The sequence below is a fragment of the Talpa occidentalis genome, unplaced genomic scaffold (genome assembly GCF_014898055.3).
Source record: "Talpa occidentalis isolate TD23 unplaced genomic scaffold, MPIMG_talOcc4v2.1 talOcc4.8, whole genome shotgun sequence".
NCBI classification, from domain to species: Eukaryota; Metazoa; Chordata; class Mammalia; order Eulipotyphla; family Talpidae; genus Talpa; species Talpa occidentalis.
This window is the reverse complement of record NW_023605194.1, coordinates 23,225,385-23,252,729: the sequence shown is the minus strand read 5'-3', so window position 1 is coordinate 23,252,729 and position 27,345 is coordinate 23,225,385. Positions and strand designations below refer to the sequence as shown.

The window sequence follows — 27,345 nt, the reverse complement described above, 5'->3', positions numbered from 1 at the left end:
ACGGGGCTCCTGCCAAGAAGCTGTTCATTAACACTGTGGCCAAAGCCAGACTGACCCTGGAGGTGAACCCTGGGGGCTCCCTGCCCTACGGCTGGGCTGAGGATGAGGGGAGGAGATGCAGGAACAGGTCCAAATGCAAAAGGCAGTGGCTCCAGGCAGTTTTACCAGCATTGGAAAAATCTGGGCATTAAAATAAATTCCCATATTTGGGCCTCCCCTGGTGGTGCAGCGGTTGAGCGCTGGGTTGCGAGGCTGCCCGCAGTCTCTGCAGCGCCAGTTTGATCCCTGGCCACCGGCGAGGGTCCCACAAAAATAAATAAATAAATAAAATAAATTCCCATATTTTTACTAGTCAAGAGCCAATTAATCAACTGCTAGTCAGCGCTTCTCATTAGCAGCAGCTAGCCAGTCCCGCACCACCAAATTGAGGTGTGATTCCAGCCAAAAACAAAGACAGTTCGAGTTAGCACACACAATGCGAAGAGCCTGAGGAGCCCCATCATTGTTTCTTTGAGCTTCTCAGAGCCCACAGAGGCCTGACTGGGAATCCCGAGTAGAACAGAGCCACCTGGCCACCGTGTTCAGCTTAAGGGCAGGAGATGACCAGGAGATGCCTAATCCTGGCCCCTCACATGAAGTACTTAATACAGACAAGCCCACAGAGACAGAAAGTAACCAGGGCTGAAGGGAGAGGCAGAAACGGGGAGCTGTAATTTAAAAGTACCGTTTCTGAAGTTAGAAGGAAAAAGGAAAATATCGGATGGTTTCACTTACAGGGGGAATATAAAGGAAGCAAATATAAGGAAACCAAATAAGGGACTAAGGTGGGGGGAGGCAAGACTAGCAGGCATCTGTAAGTCAGAGACATTTATCAGGGGAAGGGGAGGAAGAAGGGCTAAAACAGGGCAGGGAAGGGCCCCCCAGATGGCGCAAGGGGTTCAACACTGCACTATGAAGCAATCCGCAGCCTCTGAGGCAGACCTCTCCTGTCTCGCCCGCTGCTCTCCTCAGCAGTGTATTTCGGTCCTCTGCTTGTTCTGTTCCCCACTCTGTCTCTGGTGAATCCTCTCACTGCCCCCCCACCCCGCACCTCTGGCCTGTACCCCAACTTGTATGCATAAATAAATAAATCTTTTAAAAAAATAGGACAGGGAAGAGCACAAAGGACTATGGTGATGGTGCACAGGTCACTTGGTGGTGGGAATTTTACAGGAACTACACCTTGGAGGAGAAAGCAAACTGCACAAAATGAATAATGAGGTAAAAAATAGAGAGAGAGAAATAAATGCAAAAAAGTAAAAGTACAGTTTCTGTTGAGGATGATGAGAAAATTTCGGGTATAGAGAGTGGTGATTACTGCCCATTATTAATATAGATAATGCCACACTTACAAATGGTTAAAATGATAAATATTAGGTTATATACCTACTAGGTATAGGTTTTACCATGATTAAAAAAACTATTAAAAATTAAAGAGGGCACTTGGGGACAATAACCAATTCTTCCCAGGCAGGGGGAACTAAGGAACTGTAAGAGGAAGGTGGCTTCCAGGCAAGCCAAGGGAAGATGAGGGCCATGTGTTCCTGCAGACTGAATGGGGTGAAGGGAACTGTGCAGGCTCTGGTCTGCTCAGGAACACTCTGTGGACCCCTCTGTCTATCACCCATCCCAGACATCTCACTCTAGACTACAGAGCCTGCCTGCCCCTTCCTCGGGGTTGAGCTCACACAGCACCCCTGCTCATTCTCTCCATCCACTCGTGTCTTGGACATTCTTCAATACCTGACTTGAAATTCACCTCCTTGGAAGACTTCTGGGTCATCTCTTTCTTCCATGAAAGGCAGCACAGCATGGTGGGTAAGAGCAAGTTGAGAAGATTGGATCTGTCCACAACCTGCTACGCTGTGACCAATTTACTTAACTTAGCTGTACCTCAATTCTCACATCTGTAAAATGGGGATAATAAGAGCATCCTTTGCCTAGGACTGTAAGAATGCAAATACAAAATGCACATAATGTGTCTGCACATAAAAGCTTAATAGATGGTTATTATCATAACAAATACCTCTGTCATTATCCTGTATTTATAAAAAATATTTGAATGATAGCTGAAGCATTTTTGAACACCTTACTTAATCTGAAAAACATGAAACCTCTTATCTTTCATCTTCTTTGCTTTTCTCTCTTTTTCAATAGTTGAACAGCCTTGCACAATTATTTATGTATCTTTTGAAATGGTTTTTAAAAATCTTTACTCCCCTAAAAGTTATTTACTGCAGCCCCTCCTGCATGTATGCCTCTCTGTTTGGAATCTTCTGGATGCTTATGAATTCAGTTTGTTCCATGCTGATTCTTGTAATGTGTAGGAAAGGACAGGAGGCTTTTCATGCCTTTGACCTCTATAAAATGTCCCCAGCAGGATGCTGTGCATTATCCCCAGGTGAAGCCCTTGGGCCTTTCTTCCCTGCAGGCCTCCTCCAGGCCCAGGGTTCCCTTGGCTGGTTTGTGTGGTTCTGAAGAGCCAGGACTGTGTTGAGCACACACATCCATGCTGAGCAAGGCAAGCCACTCAGGCTCTAGTGATGTCAATCTCGGGCAAACTGTCCTCTCTGCGGAGGCTCCCAGGCCAGCCCAGTGGACTTGCCTTTTTTCAATCCAGCCTTAATAGCAGGCACAGATTTGATGGTTGGCGAGCACTTTGAGAATCCAGAGTATTCCATAATTGCCACCTCATAAGCCCCAAGTTGTTCTCTGGGAGGCTGTGGGAGATGAGGCAGCTGCTTTGGGTGGGGTCCTTGTTCCTGGGGCTCTCACACCACAGCGAGGCCCGGGCAGAAGCTAAGAGTCTGGGAGTGGGTTGCCCACCTAAGACCCATCAAACATGCCAGCAAAGAAGGCTTCTCAAAGTGTGAACCATAGGGAGGAGCTTGGTGATGATACAGATTCCCGAGTCGTTCCATACCTGCTGACTCGGGGTCTCTGATGCTAGCACCCTGGGAATCTGCATTGTAATAGACTCCTCTGCTGACTCTCACACTGATTCATGGTGTAGAGGTGGGTGCACAGGTTTGGGGTCAGGGACCTGGGTTCAAGCCTCAACTCTGATCCTGATTGTCTGAGACCTCAGCAAGTTAGTTACCTGACATTAAACCCATAAGATCCAGGTAGCCCTAAAAAATTTTTTTTAATAAGAGTTTTAAAGTTAAGCCAGTGTGAGATACCCTGCATGTTTCCCCAGGGGCTTAGAACATACATGAGCATGTTAAGGGGCCTAAAAGGCCCCTCTGTGAAGAACCCCGTTTGACCCAGCACTACCCAGACTGTCTGACCAAGAAAGCTTCTCTCCACCATTAACATCAGAAACATCTTACAGTCTTACTATCTCCTGAGACAAAGCTCCAGAAATTCCTTTCTGGGAAAAGGGAAGTCTAGGGAGGGATGGCATCTTAAGGAGGACAAAGGCAGTTCTGGCAGGAAGGAGGCCAGGAGAGGGGTGACCGAGGGAACCCCATTTCTCCTGCACAGGGTGCTGGTTCAGTTCTCAGGTCTGCTTCCTAGAGTACATGTGTCATAGCAGCGAGGTCACCTTCCTGCTTCGGGTAATTTCCCTTGGAGGCAAGACAGATCCATTTTTAACAGCTCTTCATTTCAGCAGAGAATGCCCTCCTGCCTCTGCTGGGGGCTGGGGACCAGGCCGGGAAGGGAGGCTTTGTTCTTCTGACCAGTGCTGACAGTTTAATTAAACCCAGCCCCTGAGACGGGGTCGACAGGGTCAGGCAGTCTTCAACAGGACTCCTGCCGAATATCACATCCATGCCTCTCCGGCCACCAGGGCCCTGTTAATGAGTTATCCTGGTCCTTACAGCAGGGATATAAATAAGGGGAAATAATTGCCCTGGGCTGCCCTCAATCACCCACCCCCACCTCTCCAGGCCCAGCAGAGACACAAAAGGTCGATCTTGTTGATACACTTACTGGTTTCAAGGCTAAAAAGAAGCCTAGAGGAACTGAATTTCCAGAAGCAGCTTCTGGATGAGGAAGGAAATGTAACCAGCAAGCGGAGGGACTGCGAGGCAGTGATAAATACCCTTCCCCAGATCTGGGAGGAAGGGAGCACTGGGTGGGAAGTGCTCCCCACCAGACATGGATAAAGACTGGGTTTCACTGCTGTAAAAGCAACTAACCCCTGTGTATGCCCAAAAAGCATCTCAACATCCAGGGGTTGAATGCCAGGTGATGAAGATGACCCTAATCCGGGTAAGTTGCCACCAGGGTATAACAGCACCTGGCAGAAGACCCAGATCCAGCCCAGGGTTTAAATTTGGCCCAGCTCCCTGGGCCGCCACCAGCCCTCTGACTTTGCATTTCTTCCTCTTGATATAAGGGAAAAGCTGACTTCAGAAAGACGCTCTGGTGACGAAATCAGATGCTGTTTGTAAGTGGTTGGGCACAAGTCTGGCGCAGAACAGCCTTCCTTTGTTGTAACCACTACTGGAACAGCTGTGCTCCCTGAGGCCTCTCAGGGTCCTGGGAGACCCAAGTGGTAAGAGGCTCCCCCTCTCTCTAACTGGAGATGAGAGGGGTAGGTGCTCTCTTCTAAAGAGGTAAGGCACAGGGTGCTGAGTAGGCCCACCCTTAATGGGGGCATCCCAAGGAAGCAGCAGGGACACTGAGCACTTCAGGGCACTAAGAAACATTTCTAAGGGGCACCACTCTTGCACCACATTTGCTCAGGAAAACACCCCAGGGTATGACAGGCAGACTCCCTGGTCAACAGCTGAGCCTCTGTAGTGATGGTCCCCAGCCAGACTAGAGCCTCCAGGAGAAACAAAACCTGTTGGGAAAGGTGACACCTTCCCCACACCACAGAAGGTGGGGGAACCCATACAGGCAGAGGACAAACGCTCGAGGATGGGGGCCACTTGAGGACCCTGGTGCCGCCCCGAGATGGGGTTTGCCACTCTCTGAAGCAATTCCCAAACATTTCCTGAGCACCTACTGTGTGCCCTGAAGTTTATACCAGATACACAGGTGGATTAGCCCTCTCTTTAATCCCCAACACAGCTCTGTGAGGCTGATGGCACCCCCAATATCACGTAGCCCGCACTACCTTTAGCTCAGACTCCAGAGACTTTTTATTCCAGATGAAAACCGGGATGTGTCCTATTATAAAAATAATACATCTGGGAAACACAGAAAAGAGTCACCTAGAGACACCCCCTGTCGGTGTGTGCAGCCATTTTTCTGTATACTGTTGAGAGTGCTTTACTTAGTGATCGTATTGCCAGGACAGTTTTGCATGCTGGCCTCTGACATCACAAACATTTTATTGCATTACTTCACATCTTTCATAAGGGCCACTTCTGATAATGATGTAAGTGTTCTACCAAGTAGATATACCACCGTCTGTCTACCTAACCATTCCCCCCACGTTGGACATTTCGATTAGTCCTATATTCTTTATAGTATTCTAACATGTTGCTATTAACATCTTTTTGCTCATGATGTATTATTCTCCTAGGTAGAATCCCAAACATGAGGTTTCCAGGTCAGGTTTAAGCCCATATGCTGCCTCTGCACGACTCAGAGGAGACCTGGTGTCTAATTCCAACGCTATCACCAAACTGCTCCCTGCTCCAAGTCAATTTGGGTTATAAGTCCCAAATATGGAAAGAAATGGACCAACAAACAGAACCGGGAGAAATTCTTGTAAAGAACAACCAGTCACAGGACTTCAACTCCTGGAAGTTACACAGAAAAAAACAAGTCAAATGTGGACCACGCCACCTGATACATTTGCGAACACACGTTATCCTGCACATTTGGTCTCTCTCAAATTCGTTTTCATGCTGATTTAGCATAACAGCCTCTGCATGAAAGTCTGTAATTTGCTCCAGATGGCAAAGATAAGTACAGACCCCTCAACACAGAGGGAAGGTAAGCAGGTGAGTGGCCCAAAATGCCAGGTCTGCTTCCTAATGCCATCTGACCCTGGGTTCTGTGCTCCCCTAGGCTACCTCCCATTCCACTAAGGAGCCAAGCTCTCCCAGGCACAGGCCAGAGGGCAGCCACCCACTGTCACTGCTCGCAGGAGGGAGCCCAGGAACATGAAAGGCACCAAGGTGGAAGGTGGCCAGAGTGTGGGAGGGGGAGCGGACCCCTGCAGAGCTGCCCTTAAGCCTACAGCCCCAGGAGCTGGTAGCAGCGATGGCAAAAGATGCCAGCCCCCAAAAGTAAATGGGGCTGAAGGCAACCTGAAGCAAGAGTCTGGGGGTTTGTGGATTCAGATTCACATGAAGTGGTCTTGGATATTTTATTTTATTTTTAATGATTTATTTTATTTTATTTATGCATTCAAGAACTGGGGTGTAGGCAGGAGGTGCAGGGGGTGAGAGGATTCACCAGAGACAGAATGGGGAGCAGAACAGGCAGATTGATTGAAATACACTGCTGAGGGGAGCAGTGGGTGAGACAGGAGAGATCTGCTACACCATGTGGGTCAGCTCCCTGGCCAAGGATCAAACTTGTGCTGCAGTGGCTGGAGATAGCTTGACAGTGCTGAGACTTACCCCCTGCACCACCAGGAAGGCCTGGTCTTGGATATTTTAAAATAAGGGAGGGGAGGAGACAACCTAAATGTCCATCAACACATGAATGGATGAAGAGGTGGTATATATGCAAAGGAATGTTCAGCCATGAAAAGGAAGGATATTCTGCATTTGTGACAATATGGATAGACCGTGAGGGCAAAGTGAAATAAGCCAGACAAAGAAAGACAAATACTGCATCACTTGTATATGCGAAAAATTTTTTTTAAATTGAAACAGAGTGAAAAAGTGATTGCTAGGCTTAACGGTAAGGGAAATAGGAGAAGATGGTAAAAGGCACAAACTTTCAGCTATAAGATAACTAAGGTCTGAGGATATGACGTGAGATATGACTACAGCTGATCACACCGCATTGCATAATTGAAAATTGCTAAAAGAATAGACTTTTAATGCTCTCATCAAAAACAAGGATAAATAAACATGGGAGGTAATGGATGTATTAAGTAGGGGGGGAATCCTTTTACAATGCAAATCACCATGAAGTACACTTTAAATATCTTGCCATTTTATTCATCAATTACACCTCAGCAAAGCTGAAATTTAAAAATAACTTTAAAGATTCTTTAAATCAATAAAGGGAGGAGTCAAAGCAGGTGCCCAGCGCTAGATGGCCACCATCCAGCACACACCTGCTCTGAACCCTGGATAGTAGAAGGTAGTGGATTCACACGGCTACAGTAAGGGAGTCTGATCCCGGAGAGTGAGGGCAAAAGCATGAAAGGCTAAGAGAGCTTCAGACAAGGAGAAAGAGAAGTACTAGAGAAAACCAATAGAAAAGATGTTCTGGAGGGATTTCTGCAAACAAGCAGAGCTGAGATAACCCTTGCAAGAGCCAGAGCACACAAAACAGGAGCTGCTGGGACTGAGTCAGGGCCAGGTTAGCCTGCTTGTGACCAGGAGAGCACGGACCTCACAGACCGGCGTGTGGACCACTGGTTAAAGACATGTTGAGTGGACACAGCTGCTGGGAAGGGTCTTGTACCTTCAGCAGTCAGGTAAGGCCATGTGCATGCCTGGTGTGAAATGAAGAGCCAACCTCCAGTGCAGGGGCACTGAAAATTAAGGCTCAGTTCCAGCCCAAAGTCCAGGAGAAGGAATCTTCACTGAGATCACTGTAGTGTAGCCTCAGGTCAGCAGGAGAAGAAAAGAAACCACTATCTACTTGAACGGACTAAAAATTAGAGTTCTACCTTAAACACAGAAACTTGCGGGCAGCTTTGATGGCAAATTCTGGAGCAGCCTGGAGACCACCAGGCTAACAAGAGATCTGGAAACCACAGCAGCGGGTGAGAGACTAGCTGTGTTTAATCCAAGGAGAGGAGTTGAAGCTCCAGAGTCCAGGGGCCCACCCTCAGGCCCTCAGCACACAGCCCGGTGCCATCTCCCACCCACCTAGGTGTTACCTGTCCTACCTGAATTGCCTCCACCTTAGGTGCTGCCCTGCAAACCTCTTTAGGAAAGAACAGCAGCCCCAGTATCTCACAGAGTACCTTGCTAGGCTTGCAGCAGGCCCCAGCCAGTGGTTGACAGGTCATTAATAACATGACTAAGGGGCCTCAAAAACCTACCAGCTCAGAATTCAAAAAGTCACAGCCCTTCAAAAACCTAACCAGAGTACATGCTTCTAGGTACTCATGGAAAGCAAAGCCAGGAAAAACATAAATTTTTAGAAAGCAGTTTCAGGCTCAAAGTTAAGAAAATATCTGTATTATGCAGATCTATCCAATGATGGAATTGATTATCTGGGTAGGTGGTGAACTCCTTGTCACTGGAGGAAAGCAAGTGAAGACTGAAGGACCATATGCTAAGGAGCTACAGAAGGAGATTCCTTAGATAACCCCTAAGGTTCTGTCTAACCCAAGCTCCCACAAAACAAAGTATACATCAGAACAGTTACAGACATATTTGGCAAGTCATGAACAGCGAAATTTGCCAGTAACTTTAAACTTAAAAGAAGTATATATATAGCAAATAGGAGTGTGACTTCACACCATGGTTACAGATCAGCTTACAGACCTTATTATTCCAAGTGAAAAATAGCAATAGGTTTAAGAAGGGCTTCGTTGAATGAATAAATATTCAACCCAAGACACGTTACCAAAGGCTGTGAGGGTACACAAGAGGGGACCTCCCTGTAAGGTCTGGCCTAAGGCCGACAAGCGTGCCCACCCCTAGAACGTCCTTGCACCCGCGCTGTCAGAGGCAGAACACGGAACTGGGTGAACTGTGGATCCTGTCAAGTGCCGTGGAGATAGCCACACGTAGCACCTTCCTACAGAAAGTGCCCTGAGCAATCACCACCAGGCGAGAAGCTCCGGGGTCACAGGAAAGTGCAAACCCCACAGACTAGACACTGTCCCTCCCACAAGCCAGCTTTGCAGCCACTCACAGCCTTGACAGAGCCTGGTTATTCTGGAACAGCAGTTCTGGTAACACGTGTAGCTGGTTCCGGTTCAGGCGTCTAAAAGAGAAAAGACAGGATGAGTTGGAAATTGCCTAAATGTCCAGGAAATTCAAAAGGTTTTTCATAGAACACTAACCCGACCAGGACAGGCCTGCAGCCCTCACCCTAATAAAAGTCATGCCTAAAGAAAAAAAAAAAAGACTTTTTAGAAGGCCCTGAAATCAGAGTGAGAGTGTCCAGGGCTCACATCCTATAAGGGTGACAGTAACCCAAGGGAAATCGCCTCCTCTTTGTTTTGGTTTCCTCATCTGTACTCATCTCTAAAGTGGGAATTCCGGGCCTCCCCGGTGGCGCAGCGGTTGAACGCCGCACTGCAAAGCTGTCCACAGCCTCTGCAGCGCTGGTTCGATTCCCCACCAGCCAGGGAGAACCCCACATGGTGCAGCAGACCTCTCCTGCCTCGCCTGCTACTCCCCTTAGCAGTGTTTTCAGTCCTTCTGCCTATTCTGTTCCCTGCTCTGGCTCTGGTGAATTCTCTCACCCTCCCGCACTTCTGACCTATACCCCAGTTCTTGTATAAATAAATAAATCTTTTTTAAAAATTAAAAAAAAAAGTGGGAATTCCCCGGCATCTAGGGAGGATCAAAACAGAGTATCTGTGCAAGGCCCTCGCCAAGGACCGGACATGTAGTGGGCGGTCAAAAAATATTTTCTCTCCTACCCATCATCACTTCACATTTGCCAGACCCTGTGTAATTTATAAGGCACCGATTCGAATATCATCTCAGCTTACACTGGGCATCTGACTACACTTGAAATGTGAGATGTCCCCTAGTGGGGAGGTTCTGCTTCTCCATCACCTTCATTTACGTTTGACTCAGTTGCAAATTAACTTCTCCTTGTTGGCTTTAGGTCTTTTTGCAAAATGAAAATAGCTTTACTGACTTTTTCATTATTTATGAAAATGCATGCTTAATTTTAAGTCTCAAATAACAGAAGAAAAATGAGTTGGCCACCTAATGGTTTGTGGATGTCTTTCCATACTGAGCAGAGAACCACCCTTTTATTTTTGAATAACTGAATAGTATGCCCATCATTTTAAATAACTGCTCTCTTGATGGACACTTTTCAGTATTATAAACACAGTCTGGAGAGGGAAATCTGGCTCCACTCCTGGAGTCTGGTCTGACGAGAAGACCTGACACGGAAAGGTCCTGGACTTGCCCTACGTAGGCAGAAAGCGATGACGGAACTCACCTCACCAGCTTAGGCAACTAGTCCTGACTCACCCATGGGGCGGGGTGGGGTGACGCTGGCTAGACCCTCAGCACTCCCACCCGGGCACCTGTGGAAGCAGCACTGGGCACCCTGGTAAGAGCTGTAACATTGCAGGCTCTCTCCAGGCCCATCAACTCCAGTCTGGCCTTTCAGCAACATCCCCAAGTGCTCCGAGGGTACGTTAAATTGGAGAAGCACTTGCTGTCAAGTCCATAGCACAGTTTGAGTTCTACTCAAGAATCTCCTTTAACAGAGCTAGACAAGGATAAACCAACTCAGCTAAAGCCTCCGTTGCAGGGAGGGAGGAAGAAACGACATTCCATGTGACCAGTGGTCACTGGCCTGTGGTTACCTCCTAGGGGGCCACCCTTCATCTGATATGTGGGAAAGGGGCCGTTTTCCAGCACAGTGTGGACAGTGAGAGCTGCACCTTTAGCCCAGCTGTCTCCTAGGGAAACAGATCACTGCCTTGGGGGAAAGAGGACCCCAATATAATCCTTGGAGCAACAGGAGTAGACATCCGATGACTCCAAGCTCCTTAACCTCGTCCAATAAATTAATCCTGTGTTTACACTGCCTGCTAATCATTACTTTTTGTTTTGTTTTGTCTTCCCTAAGACTTTCTCATTTTTCCAGCTTCAATTTCTGAAAAACACTTCAGAGGAGGTGGGATTCAATAGCTGGTATGAAGTGGAAAGTCAAAGGACACAAAAGGAGTACCCAGCATGACGCGGGCCTGCTGGGCCCCACCTCAGCCCCACCGTGCGCCAGGCCCTGCGGTGCGTGCTCGGCAGGCATGACCTCACCAATGGAGGGAATGCAGAAGGGAAGGCGGGTTTCTTTCTCTTGAGCACTACAACAGCGCCTTCTGCACGCTCCTGCACTCACCTCGGTCTCCTCCTCACAACAGCCCCCGGGGAAGGCTTTACCACCACCACCTCGCCGTTGGTGTGGCTCTACATAGGTGCTCAGGATATGTTTGTCGACTTGTTGACTTGTCTCCTTGATAATTGAGGGAACAGGGATGCCCAGAGGTGAATGACTCACCCAACTTACCGCCAAGTGGTAGAGGCGGGGTTCTGAAGCCTCCCCCAGCTCCCACCCGGGCTGCCTCCACTCTACACGGACCCCCACCAGCCAGCCAGCAGTGGGGACTGGGCATGCCACTGCTCCCAAGCCAGACTGACTGATGCTGGGGCTCCTCGGCGCCGGCAGGACCCCACACCTCTGCTCCTGCCCTCATGTTGCTAACTGCTGAGGAGAACCAGTTATGTCTGTTCCAGAAGCTGTTTATGCCAGAGGTACCTACAATTATATAATTGAATTAACTATTACATAAATGAGTGAAACACGAGTGTGAAAAGAGTCATCTCTAAGAAAACTAAGCTTTGGAACAAGGCAATAAAAGGAAAGTTACTGATTAAAGGACCATCAAATTGAGTGAAAGACTAGAAGAGGGAGGCAGAAAAGAAATTCAGAATTCTCCTTAGTTTTTGTTTTGTCTCCTTAGGAGGTTAATGGCTCCCAAGGTCTTTCCGAAATCTCACCCCAACTCCACCTCAGAGAAACGAAAATCAGAAATCATAGGCAAGGTGAACACATGGTTGAGGTGAGGAGAACAACCTACTGCTCCCATCAGCATCTCGTGCTGACCCCAAAGCCCCTGGCCAAAGAAAAAAGAGGGGTGGGCAGAGTCAATAAATGCACATTTATAAACTTTGACTTAAAGTGAAATGTGTGGAGTGTGTGCAGTATTTGACTCCCCATTTTACCCAACTTTTATGACACACTGACCCCCCACTGATCTCCAACAAGTCAGAGAAGGTGCAGCCATCAGCAGGGGCCCCCGGGGCCCCCAGGACAGAGCAGTCACACCTCCCAAGAATAACCATCATCTGAGAAGTTGCCGGTGACCCATCGGAAGAAAGGAATGGAAAAGGACAAAAGGAACAAAGTCCACGATGACAAGTTGTGACTCAAAAAGGAAGTCCCTGCCAAGCACTGGGTGCAGCAGCCGGCGTGACTTGGCCACCCCACCCTGTCTGGACCAGCCCCCCCTTCTCCTTCCCCAGGGCATGGCGGCACCAGAGCTGGAGCCCCAATGGGTTCGGTCCAAATCAGCCTCTCTGAGCCAGGTCATGAATATGTATTTTGTTCTGAGCTTTTTAAGGAAAACAAACACAGGTCTAAGCATGGGTTGGAGCCACGGGCCCTGGGCTCCCCAGCGCAGGGTCTGAGGATGAAGAGTGGGGAAAGAAAGACGGCCTTGACTTTCTTCCAGGCTGCAGGGAGGCAATGAGACAGCCGTCATCTTTTCTCCTTTATTTAATACCTTATTTTCTTTGAAATAAAAAAGAAAAGTGAGGTATTAGGTCATAGTCATTAAGAGCTCAGGCTTTGGAGGCAAAATGATCTAGGTTCTAATCCCCTCTTCTGCACATAATCACTTAATCACTGGCTAATAATCATTTAATTTGGCAAGCGCCTTAGCTTCTGTGCACCTCCATTTCTTGTCTGTAAGACATCACCAAGCACCGTGTTGTTTTAAGGATTAAACAAGATATTGGGGGCAAAAAAACTATCTTGGTGCTTGGCAGAGTGTAAGGCAATCACCAGCAGCCATGCTATGAGAAAAACTTGATGTTAGAAAATCGGTAAAAAAGGAAGGCACGAGGAGTAAAATTAAAGTTATTTGTCCTCCCACCACTCAAGGTAATGAAAGCGGATGTTCTTGATTGTTTTCCTCCTCTTGTAGACGGTACACATACAAGTCAGTTTTATTTACCCAAATGACACTTCCAGACTTCCCTGCTTAACATTATATTGTCAGCTCATTCCAATGGGCTTAACTGTTCCTCAAAAACTGTGATTTCACCGAGCTTGCCAGGGCTGGCCTGAGTGTCCATAAGCTGTGCAGTGTCCCTGATGACGGCCCTGAGGCCGGGGCTCCCCAAGCCAGCCTGGCTCTTCTCCATGCTGTGCTCCCTTCTATCAGCCTCCTGGGTAGGTAGGCTGGCTCCCACTCCTTGGTGGTCCCAACCCCTGACTCCCCAAGGTAAAGTTTTCCCTTCTGTAGATTTCATAAAAACATCACTCATTTTTTTTTTAAAGGGTTCCTTCTTTTTTTTTTTTAATTTAAAGATTTATTTTTATTTATTTATACAAGCACTGGGCACAGCCAGAAGCGCGGGAGAGTGAGAGAACCCACCAGAGCCAGAGCGGGGAGCAGAGCAGGCAGAAGGACCGAAGTACACTGCTGAGGGGAGCAGCGGGCGGCAGGAGAGGTCTGCGCGCCACGTGGGACCCTCCTCCGGTGGTTGGGGAGCAGCCGGGGATCGAGCCAGCGCTGCAGAGGCTGCGGGCAGCTTCTCAACCCAGCGCTCAACCGCTGCGCCACCGGGGAGGCCCCACTCATTTTTTTTAATGTAAGTTTACTTCTTATGTCTCCACCAGGATGACCATTTTCAATTTTTTTATTGCATTTATGTAATGTGTAATGAATATGCTTACACCTAAATTTTTAGCCATGTCTCTGGTTATTTCCTTAAAATAAAATGGACCTCCTGATTCAAAGGCATGAACTTAAGGGCTCGTGACACCTCAATTCACCTTGCAGAAGAACAAGGCCAGAGGCCACTTTGAATGTGAATGTCCCTCAACATCCTCACACCACATCCTTTTATTTTTTCATTATTGCCTACCTGAAACTTAAAACTGATCAAAACCCCTTTTCCAACTTGAAAGCCCTGTAAGGAACAAGACATACAAACCAGGAACATGTCCTATGTCCTATGCTGACACCCTGAGCACCCAACACACAGCTCCCCTGGGGCTTTTCCAACCATCCCCTGGGCCCACAGGTGCTTCCTTTAAGGCCACACATATCGATGAACAGTGGTTTTGCCCAGAGGTTGAGACTATAAGAAGAAATTTCACAGCCTCTGTACTGCGTGTATTTTTGCCATCATGTATTTTCAGGGAAAAGCAACAAAGAGAGCTGCATTTAGAATGTGGGGTGAGGACTCTCCCCAGCTTTGTCTTTGCCATCATCTCCTACAACACTGAGACCGTGGCTGCATCTGTCCCTGGCTCCCCTCAGCAGGCAGGAGGCGGGCTCAGCATCCTCACCCCAAATCCTCACCCCATCGTTGCAGCCAGGATCATGCCACCTCAGTGCCAGCTCCCACTGCCCTCCTGTGCCTGCGCCCACAGATACTCACAGCCGCTCCAGCTCCTTCATGTCATCGAAAGCTCCGCGTTCCACCACTCCGATTTGATTCTCCATGAGCTGCCTGAGGACGCAAAGAGACAAGGACAGCTATAGGGGGCAGGACAAGGACGCTAGGAACCGCAGGCCCATGGGAGCGGGCAGCAGCTGTGCCGGAGACGCACACAAACTCTCGCCTGGCCTGAGCCGATAAAATTTCCTCACACTCTGCAAATTCCCTAACTTGAGCCCCTCGGCACACCCCACCCGCCGATAGCAAGATGCACTTCTGGCCTTTCACCCCACCTGAGCCTCTCTGAAGCCCCCTGCACAATGGAAGTCCTAGGGGCACCAGTCAGACTCCGAAGGCATACTCGGGAAAGCCCGGCCCAGGCCACAGGCAGCAGGCAGCCCTGGCTGCTGGCACACGTGCCCTCCTTCAGCCCAGAGGGCATGTGTCCAAGGAGCAGAGCAGGGAGGACCGGCCAGTGGGGGGCAGTCAGGAGCCTGTGCCAACTGGGCAAAGCCCACACAGGCAGCAACCACAGTTGGCAGAGGACACCCCCTCTCCGCCTGGCCCCATCTGCTGCCAACTGAACCACCTGCTCTGAGGCGCTCTGCACCTCCTCACCACCAACACACCCCGAAACCCAGAGCGTCCAGCAGGCAGGGCAGCGTTTTCCACCAACAGATCGCTCATTGTGTTATAGGACGTTTTTTGAGATAATCAAGTATGTTTTCCTCCCTGCTTTCCCCTCTCCATCTCAAGGGGTGGTTTATGCACCCTCGGGGTCCTCGGAGGAGCTTTGGGACAGGACAGGGGGGAGAAGCTACCACAAGACACTCTTCTTCCTTTGCTTTGTTTCTAAAAGCTGGAGGCGTTGAGCAACTTCCACTGGGGGCCTGGGGGGAAGAGGGGACCGCCAGGAGGGAGGCAGGGCTTCCCCAGACTTAGAAGAGGTTGCTGGAGCCTAGAAAGGGCCCATGTGAGGTCACAGGGAGCAGGCAGTTGCCTGCAAACCAGGAGGAGAGGCCTCACCAGAAAACAACATGGTGGCCATCTTAAACTTCAAGCCTCAAGAATGGTAAGAAAATAAGTTTCTATTGTTGAAGACACCCAGTCTGTGATACTTTGTGATGACAGCCTGTGCCCATGAGGACAGAGGCCTAAGGATTTCTGGGGGTCACTTTGGAGAGAGCCAATGGATGGGACCACCCCTTCACCCAGTCCGGTCCTGCCAGGAACAACCCCAGGACCCAGCCCAGGCCCAGTTTTCTCAGTCATGCGGGAGGCAGTGGCCACTCTGAGTCAAGACTCACCCTTACCTCCACCCCCACTCCTCAGGGCATCCTCCCCATGGGGTGGGCCTCCAGCCCTGCAACCAGCAGCCAGAGCTCCACCTCAGTTCCCCCAGACCACAGCTGAGGGCGGGAAAGCATCCTATACTCACAGCACCCGCAGCTGCTTGAGCCCTGCAAAGTCGTTCTTATGGATCCGGGTGATGTTGTTGCCGTTGAGTTCCCTGGTGGAAAATGGAAAGAAGGAGATGGTGAGATGACCAGGGTGGGCCCCAGCCCAGGGGTTCAGTTCCAGGCTCCCCTCCCTGAGCCTGTCATCTCACCAACAAGGCTGGGTGCTTCCCTGCTAAGCCCAGGGACCCCCCCAAGTCTGTGTCAAGGTCCAGAAAGCTGGGGCCTCTTTGCTGCAGAGTCTGATCAGCAAGAGCCAAGGGGCGGGGGTTACTGTTGGGCATGCTGTGGAAATCAAAATGTGGGTTTGCCTTGAGAGGATTCAGTCTAGTTGGAGGACAAGACATTCACACAGGAAAGAATCTGGAAACTAGTCAATTAAAGAGGCTAGTCAGGTGGAATCCCAGCTGAGTCTCAGTTTCCACATCCATAAAATGGGGATAATAAGCACCTCAGAGGGCTAGCATGAGGCATAACAAGTAAAGAGCATGTCCTGAGCTTGGAATGAACACCCTTGAGGACACCAACACTATCATCTGGCTGATGCAAGCTGTCCTTTTTCTGGGCAGGAGAGAGCAGGGAGGACCACATCATTTTAGGGGAATGAGGAAGTGGGACTCGAGCTGAGGCAAAGACAAGGGCGATAAGGGGACAAAGCAGACATTCCAGGGAATGAGACAAACCTGGGGAACTGGGCTTTGCATCCATCTTCATGACAATGTACCCACCTCACAGATGAGGTAGGAGGGGCTCACGGAAGTTAGGCGGTTTCCCAAGGTCACCAGCTGATAAACACCACCAGGGTCAGGACACATGGCTTCCTGACCCCATGGCCCAGGCTTTTTCTAGCAGGCCAGACCACGTCCCCAAGTCGACAAGCTGATAACTCATTCAAATCATCACACCCTCTACCCCTCCCCGGGCCTGGCTCCCGATCCTTAGGAGCAGCTAGGGAAACCCCCTCCCTGCTCTCTTTTCTAACAGAATCTCTGAGGGGCTTGAGGCCTCTCCAAGGTAACGAACATTGGTGAGAGCTGCAGACAAAACCACTTCCCTAAATGAGGATAAGCATACCTTCCCAGGTGAGACCAACTCTTCTCAATGCAAAGGCCTTTTTTTTTCCATTGAACTAAATAGTCTTCCCTGCAACAATCAGCACTGGCCTCACTTGTGCTGCTCCCTCATCTGCTCCTTCTGCAACCTGACCACGCTTCAAACATTGAGACTGTCAGCAAGAAGCCTTAAGTCGGCTCTCTCCACTAGCAGGGCTGGTTTGCTTGGGATCACCCTGCTGGAGCAAACATTCATCCTCAAACCCAAAGCTCAAGGAATTTGGGGTTGTTTTGATTATAAAGATGTGTCAGCATGATTATAAGGGCAAAAAGGTTCAGCCTAAATGGACAACAGAGCATGCTTGGTTGACTTTCAGCACATCCCATAGACTGAATACTATGCACCCATATGGGCCTCCCTGGTGGTGCAGCGGTTGAGCTCTGGGTTGCGAAGCTGCCCGCAGCCTCTGCAGCACCGGTTCGATCCCCGGCTGCTCCCCGGCCACCGGAGGAGGGTCCCACATGGCGCGCAGACCTCTCCTGCCGCCCGCTGCTCCCCTCAGCAGTGTACTTCGGTCCTTCTGCCTGCTCTGCTCCCCGCTCTGGCTCTGGTGAATTCTCTCACCCTCCCGCGCTACTGACTGTACCCAGTGCATGTATAAATAAATAAATAAATCTTAAAAAAAAAAAACACTAAAGTTAGAAAAAAATAAATAAATAAATTATGTTATAGTTCAGTCTGTATTGACAAGGAAGACTGTCCCTGATACAGTGTGTGGGAAGAGGGTTTCAAGACAGTTGTATTCTATGATCACCTTTGTGTAAAAGCACACACATGCATCGAGACACGTGTATCACAGAACGCACTCACTGAGGGCAGTCACCCTCCCATTAATACCGATAACTGCCAACTGGTAGGACTTGAGAGTTTAGTTTCTTTTTTATACTTTTTTGCATTGTCATATTCTTTTAAAAAGATATCTATATTTTTGCAAGCCAACAGATTATTCATGTACTGTGTTTAAAAATAAGAATAATAGATGCACATTATTGCAATTTTTCAGTTTCCTAAAACACAAAGAAAAAATTAAAGTCACATATTAACCCATCACCCAGAAGTCAACCCCATTAACATTTTGTAATATTTTCACTCAAACCTGTTTCCTTGGGATACAATTCTTATGTAGTTGAGATGATTCAACAAATATTTATGGAAGACTGACTATTTGCAGTGACTTGTAAGAATCTGAAGACACAAGATCGATGACATCAAAGAATGTGTTCATTCCTTCTACAATGTCACACCCTCTTTGCACTCCACTTAGGACTGTGGCTGACCAGAAAGTCTCCCCACAATTGAATAGATCGAGTTATCAGGCCATTCCTGCCTCCCTGTTACTGGAGCATCTGGGCTGTTTTGATGTTGTTCAGTTCCACACAACACTGCCTAAAGTTTGGCCAGCATTTGGGCAGAACACATCCCCAAAAAGAGAACTACACAGTCCAAAGTCACGAAAACTCAGATGAATTTTAAGAACATTCATGCATTCCTTCTCAGGGAAACCATGCTTATAAGCAACTGACTGCAACAAGTACTCATTTCACAGATAGCAAGACTGAGGCAAAGACAAACACTAAGACTTGTCTGAACAAAGCAGGGCCCTAACGGAACTCTGGGATCCTTGAGGGTTCCCATGGGCCAGCAGAGGTGGGGGCAGGGACGGCTGGTGACGTCTCATATTTACACCCCTCTCCTCTCACCCTTTTCCCAGGCCCCACTGTGCAGATGCCAAGACACATTTCTTAGCCCACCCTCCTCCTCATTTCCTGCACCCACTCCACCCCCACTCAAGAAAAGGGACAGACAGAAGAGGATCATGGTGCAGACAGCAGAACAAATGCAGCCCCCTATCTCAGGAGGCCCTGCTGGCAGCTTCCAGGTGAGAATGTCCACGGAGGCCAGAGCCCACCCCAGTCCCCAGCCTGCCCCATTAGCCTTGTTCCCTAGAACCGGAGCTAAGTGCCTCCTCTCAGGGGAGAACTCTCTGTGAGGCAGAGGCAGCTCTTATTAGGTTCCAGGTCTGAGGGCTGCTGTTTAAAAAGGCATTATCACCACATAAGCCGAGAGAACAAGAGAAGGATGACCTCCATCGACCCCACCAGCTCCCCCTCAGCAGGGCAGCCCAGTCAGATCAAATTCCCAACCTGAGCCAGCCTCTTCCCCTTGAACCCTCAGCAGAGGCTGCTGGAATGAAGTGAGGAGGTGATTTTTCTCCAGTGCCCGATTCCTCCAACAGGTGGTCCAGGAGTGGCTGCCATGGAGACAGGCCCCTCCCTACCCCCTGGAGACACCCTCACCCCCAGCCAGCTGTTGTAACCTTAGGTCCTCTGCAGCCAGAGCACACAGTGGGGTGGGCCCTCAGGGCAGCCCGCCCATTTCTGGGGAAGAAGGCAGGGTCCAGAGCTGCACTGGGCTCCTGAGGCTCTGGTCGCCAGAGCTCACAGCCACCTCTTCTCCTCACTGGGCGCCTGCAGTGTGCGGGCTCTGAGCCCAATCCAAGCATGCTTCATCTCACTTCACGCTCACAGCAACCAATGAAGTGAGTCATTTTCTCTCTGTCTTACGGGTGAAGAAACAGAGGCACAGACCAGTAAAGCAATTTTCCCAGTGCCACACAGCTACAAAGTGGTGGGGCCAGATTAAATCCAGGTCAGTATGAGTCCATATTCTTTATCCATCAACATCATGTTGATGGACCCTCCACCTCTCACCGCAAGTGGTCCTGGTTGAACAGACCTGAGAAACAACTTGGAAGCTTGAAACACAAGACCATGAGCTCTGCCTAAGTACCAACCTCAGGGGAGTCCCCAGCACCTGGGCTAAGTATGTTCTTAATGGCTAAGATCTTGGACTTGGTGGCTAAGACTCTCCGGCTTCAGAGTCCTGCTCCACTACTACTAGCTGTATCACCTTGGGCACATAGCTTAAGTCCCTTGTGCCTCGGTTTCCCCTTTTATAAAATGAGGATAATGATCACACCCACCTCTTAGAAATGTGGTGAGGCTTAAATGACTTAATATTTCTAAAGCACCAAGAATCATGCGGGGCTCACATCTGTGCTGTCCAGCTCTGCATTACCTGCTGGGATTATTTTTACTACTACAACTGTTGTTGCTGCTGTTTTCCTCCAGGACCATGGCTCCAGCAGGAGGCCAGTGCCCCAGGCTCAGCTCAGGCTGACACTGGACTGACAGAGCCAAGCCGAGCAGGGAGGAGCAAGCTCTCTGTGCCCTGCAGGCCCCGGGACGCCATGCTAAGTCCAGCGATGGCATTGGAAGACGGTTCTCCCAAAGTGAGGAGTCTGTACCCATCGTTCTTCCCCAGGAGGAAACACACTCAAGGGGCAGATGGCCCCAATTTTCATCAGTTCCTGTGTGGTCCTACCTCCATGGCAAAAGATTTTGGAGAAAATCCTCTGAAGCAAAGTTACCAAGGAAAAAACAAAAACATATGAGGATTTCTTGAATCCTGTCAGGAAACAAGAATCTGATCTCCAACATCTGGGTATTCATGATAAGCCAAAAAAAACCCTAGGATTTCCTGGAGCGGCAAGGATAAGCACCGTGGGCCCCTCTTGGGGTGTTCTGGAGGCTCCATGTGCCTTACAAGCACGTCCTACCCAGGAGCTCCAGTCACTCCTGGTGCTGGTTCCCCGGGAACCAGAACATTCGCACAGAACATTCACACTGCAGTGACGGTGGGAAGGCTCCAAATCCCTCCCTGCCCATCTCTGAAATATAAACACACACCCTCCGACTGTGGATGAGACTGGCATCTGGGCTGGGGAACTGTACACCTCAGTTCTGTTCTTTGAAAGCTTACACCTAAGTCAAATCCATGGCGCAGTGTCTGCAGAATCAGACCTGATTACTGAAGGAGGGAAGAATTTCCCTACCTAGCCAACCTCCTGACAGCAGCAGAGGGGCCCACAGACTGAACACCCCAACCTGCAGGTTGGCCAGCCGCGTGCCTGTTGCCCTGAGGAACCGCTTCACCAGGCTCCCCACATTCACTCTGGCTCCTCTCCAATGTGTTCTCCAAACCACAGCCAGAGTGATCTTTTCAAGATGCAAATCTGATCATGTCACTCCCCACTTAAGCCCTTCAATGAATCCCCATCACTCTTGGAATCAAGACAAAATCTTAGCATGAGCTACAAGGCCCACTCCCTGTTCTGGTTCCCTCCCTCCTGTGGCGGGGCCTTGGAGCTTGCCAGTCCCTCTCCCTAGATTGGCCCTCCTTCTGCTTTGCCTAACTCACTCCAACTTCGCCTTCCAATTGGTCAAACCTCCCTGCCACAGCCCCACTGGGTACCCCAAAGCTCTCCTCTGCAGCACAAAACAGGGGTGATTTCCTATGGACTTGGGGGCTTCCTTGACAGATATGTCACACATGAATATGAACTCCTTGTGGACACAAGCACCGCCGGTTTTTTCTCATCATTCTGACCGTGGGCCTAACATAGCACATGGCTGCTGGCAGACTGTTAAGTGTGTCCTCAATGCAAGGACAAATTTGCATGAAAATTGACATATTTCAAATAACATTAGGTTGAGTGGGCTTTGCATTCCCTGCTCCCCTGCCCCCCCACCTTCCCCAAAAACATACTAATTAATGTTTTTGCCAAATGAACACGAGCAAGAAAGTTGTACCCATAGCAGAAGCCGTTGTATAAGCATCAATCTCCCTCAGACCACGGGTTAAAAAACTGATTTTCCCTCAACTCCTAGAAAAGAAAATACCAACCCACAGGGACTCAGGCACTCTCCTTCTCCTCAACCTGAACAGCCCAGCCTCAGGCCTCTTAGAACAGCCCTCTGGTCTTCACCTGCCCAGCAGCACAGCTGGCTCACTCTGAACAGATCTCAATCTACATGTTTCCTTCTCTCAACCAGTTTTCCTTAGGGTCCATTCAGTTCTCCCCCAGAGCCGGGGTCATGAATTGGAGCATGTTCAACACAAGGTCCTTTGCTGAAGGCCAGTCTCCTCTGCTAGACTGTGAGGGGCAGAGGCCACATCTGCTTTACTCACTGTGAGGGTGTCTGGCACACAGTAGGTGTTCACTGAACATAAGCTCAATGAGCAACCCTGCCCACTGAGCCTGACACATGCTCCTGATAGCCACCAAGCCTTCTCCACTGGGCTCAGGCCTTGGCAGGTCATGATCAGAGACTCCTCCAACTCCCTAGCAGAACTCACAGGTCCGGCACCAACCAGTACTGGAACACCCTCACTCCTGGCCGCCCCCAAATGTAATGAGTCAAGAAACCCTAGACACAGTAGTCGGGGGCCGGAGCCAAAACAGATTCGACCCCTCTCTCCACTGGTGTTCCAGGAGACCCATCCCGCCTCCTCGGCTGTCTCCTAGCAACATCTGTACAGGTATCTCCTGCTTTTCAGAAGTTCGTGTTAGACCACTGTGGTTGCATGAAAGACCTGCAGTAGTACCTGTTTTCACTAACCAGAAGAAATCCAAAGAGGAGTCGCTTTTATGACAAAAGGGGAAGCATGACCACAGCACTCAGCATCCACGCTGCAGCAGCCGACCCAAAGCCGGAGGCGCCCAGAGCAGCAAGAGTGGCCCTGTCAGCCCCCTCCCCAGCAACTCCCGCACAAGGCTGTGCGTTTATCACATTACTCCTGCTTTTACTGCATGTCATGCTATTTTAGTATGATTTGGTTGGTTATTTTGGGGTCCGGGAATGTTCAAAAAATTTTCCGTATAAGTTAATGGTAATTGCATTTCAATTTATGCCATTTTTGCCTATGAAAACTTTCACAGGAGTGCTCTAATTTTAGATGGTGGGGAAAACCTGCGCAAATGACAACCAAGCCAGCTCATTTAAGCCTCTCTTACCTGTCTCAAAGATGTCTTATCATCCTTTCCGGATGAGGAAACTGAGACATAAAGAATTTTAAAAACTTGTCCTAAATCAGCCAACTGGTATGGCTGAGGAGGAAGGGTTTGAACCCTGGTATGTCTTGACTCCAGGATCCAGCTCTTTTTTTTTAAGTTTCAATTGTGGTAAAAACACATAACATAAAATGTATTGCTTTAACCATTTTTACATGTAGAGTTCAGTAGTGTTAAGTATATTCACACTGGTGTACAACCGATCTCCAGAACTCTTCAATCTTGCAATGTTATAGAAATAAATTCTAGCCTTTTTCCCAGGCAGAGGAAGAACAAGCGGTACTTCAGAAGGGTGAGGTCAGGAGAAGCTTTATTACTCATGCATGAGGTCCCAGACCTCATGGGTAGCTCTGTAAGGTCTGAGCACCGGTTTAAAGACCAAGGGTTCCTTTTATACACAACTATCTCCATATCTGTTACACTGATAGCATCATTTTTCAGCAGGCACAACCATATGCCGCAAAGTCCCCAGCCAAGGCGGGCAAGGCAAGTGGGGAAAGATGCAGGCATTCGGGGGCAGCCTTGGAGAGACAGACCAACTGGTTGGCTGCCCGACCTTGTATATAGAGCGCTGAGGCCCTGGCCATGAATCTTGAAAGGCAAGGAGCTGTAAGTAAGCAAACTTGTTAATTGTGCTTGCATTGGAATGTTCATTGCGCCTGGGCTGGAAGTTCTGCTGGAATCTTTATTATATTCATTTGTTCAATAATATATTTTCTCATCAGCAAAACTGAAACACTGTACCTACTAAACAATGCCTCCCACCCTCGCCCATCTTCACCCCAGCAACTACATGCTAACTTATGCCTCTATGATTTTGACAATTCAGGGTACCTCTTATAAGCGCAATCATATAGTGTTTGTCCTGTTGTAATTAACTAATTTTACTTAGAGTAATGTCCTAAAGATTATTCATCCATGTTGTGGTATGTGTCCGAATGTCCTTACTTTTTAAGTCTGAATAATATTCCATGTATTCACATGGCTTTGTTTCTTCATTCATTCATTCTGGAACCTGGGTTGCTTCTACCTTTTAGTTACTGTGCATGTTGCTATGAACATGGATGTACAAATATCTTTGAGATGTTGCTCTCGGTTCTTTTGTATATATACCCAAAAGAAGAAATGTTGGATCAAATGGTAATTCTTGTTTAATTTTTAGAGACATATCCTATTATTTTCCACAGTGACTATACCATTTTACATTCCCAGACACAGTACAAAGGGCTCCGATATCACCAACATTTAGCTGTAGTTTTTTTAAATAGGAGATATTCTGCTAGATGTGTGGAAGCCAGAGTCCAGCTCTAAGCCCCAACTCACGCTGTGTTCTGTTTTGAGGCCCAAACTGCACCCCAGACCCTTCACCACGGAGGCCCAGCCTCACTCTTGCCAATTCCCCTCCCAGGTCTGGGTTCCACTCCAAAACCATGATCCTGTAGAAGGGACCCCACACAGCCACCAGGCTTCCATGTCCATTGCTGCCAGCCTGCTTTCCACTCACTGCCCACCCAGGGCCCTGACCTCTGCCTGCAATACCATCTCCTTACACCCTCAACTCTGCTCACCACCCCCACCCACCAGGCGGACACCCCTCCCCACACCAGCTGCAACTTGGGTCCATCTGGTAAACAAGAGCAGGGAGGGATCCATTGTAACCAGTTTGCCTTTCTGGTTCCCATGTCAAGCCCTGAAGGGGTTTTGTTAAGTGCTGAATGAACCTCTGACAAATGAATGAATAATAGAAGCTAGGCCTTGTGTGGAGCATAGTCAAACTCAAAAGCAAACTCAAACACATCTCAGAGCCTCAAACTCAGGGACTCTCAGCACACCACCCACTGTTCAGCTGTTTAGCCTGGGGCAGATGGCTCCACCTCTCTGAATCTTCTCTGCAAAGCAGCAGTAATACTTTCCTCCCAGGACAGTTAAGAGCAGAGGTGGGTAAAGCATCTTGCTCAGAGTCTGGTGCAAGGGAGGGACTCTAAATGGTGACCCCCACACCATCAGGATCCCCTCTTTGCCACTCTCCACCTCAGCTCCTCTCCGATCTTCCCAGCGTCCCGGAAGGCGCAGTTTCCTCTATTTCACCATGGGCTCCCACGCCCTCCTGGGGCTCCCCTGCAAACCACTTGCCCTGAGCGGGATCCCTAGTGGAGCTCCCAGGCTTGTTCTCGCCTCCCGAAACTTCCTCCCCACCTACTCTCTCTAGACCATCTGCCTCCCGCCTTCTACTTCTCACAGGAAACCAGTCTGTCCAGCTTTGCCAGTGACCCCCCATCACAGCTCCAGAAGCTTTCCTTGGACCTCATCCTCAGACAGACTGGCGGCTCTCTGCACACTCAGCCCTCCTGTCCATCCCAAAACTCCTTCTGCAGCTTTGGGAATTGCTACCCAGGCCAGGTTGGATCCACAAACCCTAGCCCAGTGCCAGAGCAACTCTTGTCTCCCACCACCTCCTACCCATGGCCTCCCTTCCTCCTGCCCTCTTTTTTTTTTTTTAAAGATTTATTTATTTATACAAGAAACATGGTACAGGCCAGATGTGTGGGGGGGTGAAAGGATTCACCAGACAGAGCTGGGAGCAGAACAGGCAGACTGACCGAAATACACTGCTGAGGGGAGCGGTGGGCAAGACAGGAGAGGTCTGCCCGCCATGTGGGATTCTCTCCGACCCGCTGGGATCGAACCTGCACTGCAGAGGCTGCGGACGGCTTCACAGTGTGGCGCTCAACCGCCTACACCACTGGGGAGGCCGACCTCCTGCCTTCTTACTGCGGGTAGAAGCTACAGGCTTCCCGGGGGGTCTTGGAAGGATGTACTTTCTGCACAGGAAACCTGGCACCACACAGTGATTCCCAAATTGTGTTCTGGGTACCTCCAGCAATCCAAATCACCCAAATGGCCTTTGTCAAAGATGCTGAATCAGCACTTCTGGGAAGGACGAGGGAATCTTCATTGCATACCGGCTCCCCAGGACAATCCAACTCCATTGATGTTTCTGCTTTCCTGCCTTCCAGGCCCTCCCTACTGTCTCTAGCCTGAACATGCTACAGAGTAACTACCCCTATCCCTACCTCCAGGGTCATATTTTTCATGCAGCTTTGTACTGCCAATTCAAACAGAACAGCAAAAGCCAACTTCAGGGCTCTTTATCCTGGATCAGTCACCCTCCCCAGCTTTACTCCACTCACAAGATCATTCTCCCAGGCTCCAGCCTTTGAGTACCCACAACCTTCCCACGTGCTCTTTGCACCCTCCGCCTTGGTCCGGGCTGATTCCTCTCCTGTGTCAACCTCCGGAGCAGCCTCCTGACTCTGATAGTGATGGAGGATAAGGATAGAAAAGTTGGAAAGGAGATGTCACAAGACCAGAAACCTGGCTCACACAATGCCAGGAGCTGGAGGTGGGGGTAGAAGTGATTCAGAGTCATTAAACCAGCTACAGGAACTAAAAATCCTTAGGCGCCAAGGCCCAAGCCCAAGCAAGGTGCCAGATGCTGTTAGTGTCACAGGGCGCAGACAGTAAAGACATGGAGATTGAGGGCCATTGTAGATCCTCCGGTGCCTTTCAAATTCTATATAGTTATCCAAAATTAGCAGCAAATGGCCCACTCCACAAAGGAGTGAGCCGCCTCCCAAAGAGAAGAAGACTCTATTAGTGCAGTCTCTGCACTGGCACGGAGCAGCAGTCCTGCCAACCTGTGACGATGCAGGTGCTTCTCTTCACCAGTTTTCTCCCTCCACAGGGCAGCAGCCTGCCCACCCAGCCGTGACCTGTGCCACGCTGCTGACCTCCCACAGCGGAGGCAGCTCTCCTCAAGGCTGCCCACCTGCCACCACGCAGGCCTCTCTTTTAGCAAACCTGTCCCATTTGGGCAGCTCTTCCTGCCCGCTGATGTCTGTGCAAGTGTCCTTTATTCTTCTCTCCCTTTCCTTAATAAACGTGCTCTTTTGGCTAAAACTGACGTCTCTGTCTCGTGGAGAAACTCGCCTGGGAAACCCGCCGCATGCCGCTGAAAGGGGAGCTCTGGTAAAACCTTTCCCAGAGTGAACCCAAGGACCCCGCTCTCTGAACCCAACTCCAAAAACACCTTCACAAGGACTGTGATAGTTTCACAAACTGCCACATACTTAGTGACTTAAAACAACACATATTTACGATCTTACAAGACGACATCAGAAGTTCAAAATCAGCCACACTAGGTATAAAGTCCAGGTGTTGGCAAAGCTGCGTTCCTTTCTAGAGGCTCTGGGACAGAATCCATTTCCTTGTCTTTTTCAGCTTCCAGAGGCCTCCTGCCTTCTTTGGCTTGTGGCCTCTTCTTCCCAGCACTACCATTCTTGCTTCCGTT

At 49.4% G+C, this 27,345-nt stretch overlaps 1 protein-coding gene across 1 annotated transcript in view; it reads right to left on the bottom strand.

The window, feature by feature from the left end:
* SLIT1 (slit guidance ligand 1) overlaps window positions 1-27,345 on the bottom strand; it is a 144,557-nt gene that overhangs the window by 107,834 nt on the left and 9,378 nt on the right. The window contains exons 2-4 of the mRNA XM_054690310.1: window positions 15,949-16,020; window positions 14,511-14,582; window positions 8,998-9,069 (exon numbers count right to left, since the gene is read on the bottom strand). Coding sequence (XP_054546285.1) covers window positions 8,998-9,069; window positions 14,511-14,582; window positions 15,949-16,020 — 216 coding nt within the window. The remainder of the gene's footprint in view (window positions 1-8,997; window positions 9,070-14,510; window positions 14,583-15,948; window positions 16,021-27,345) is intronic.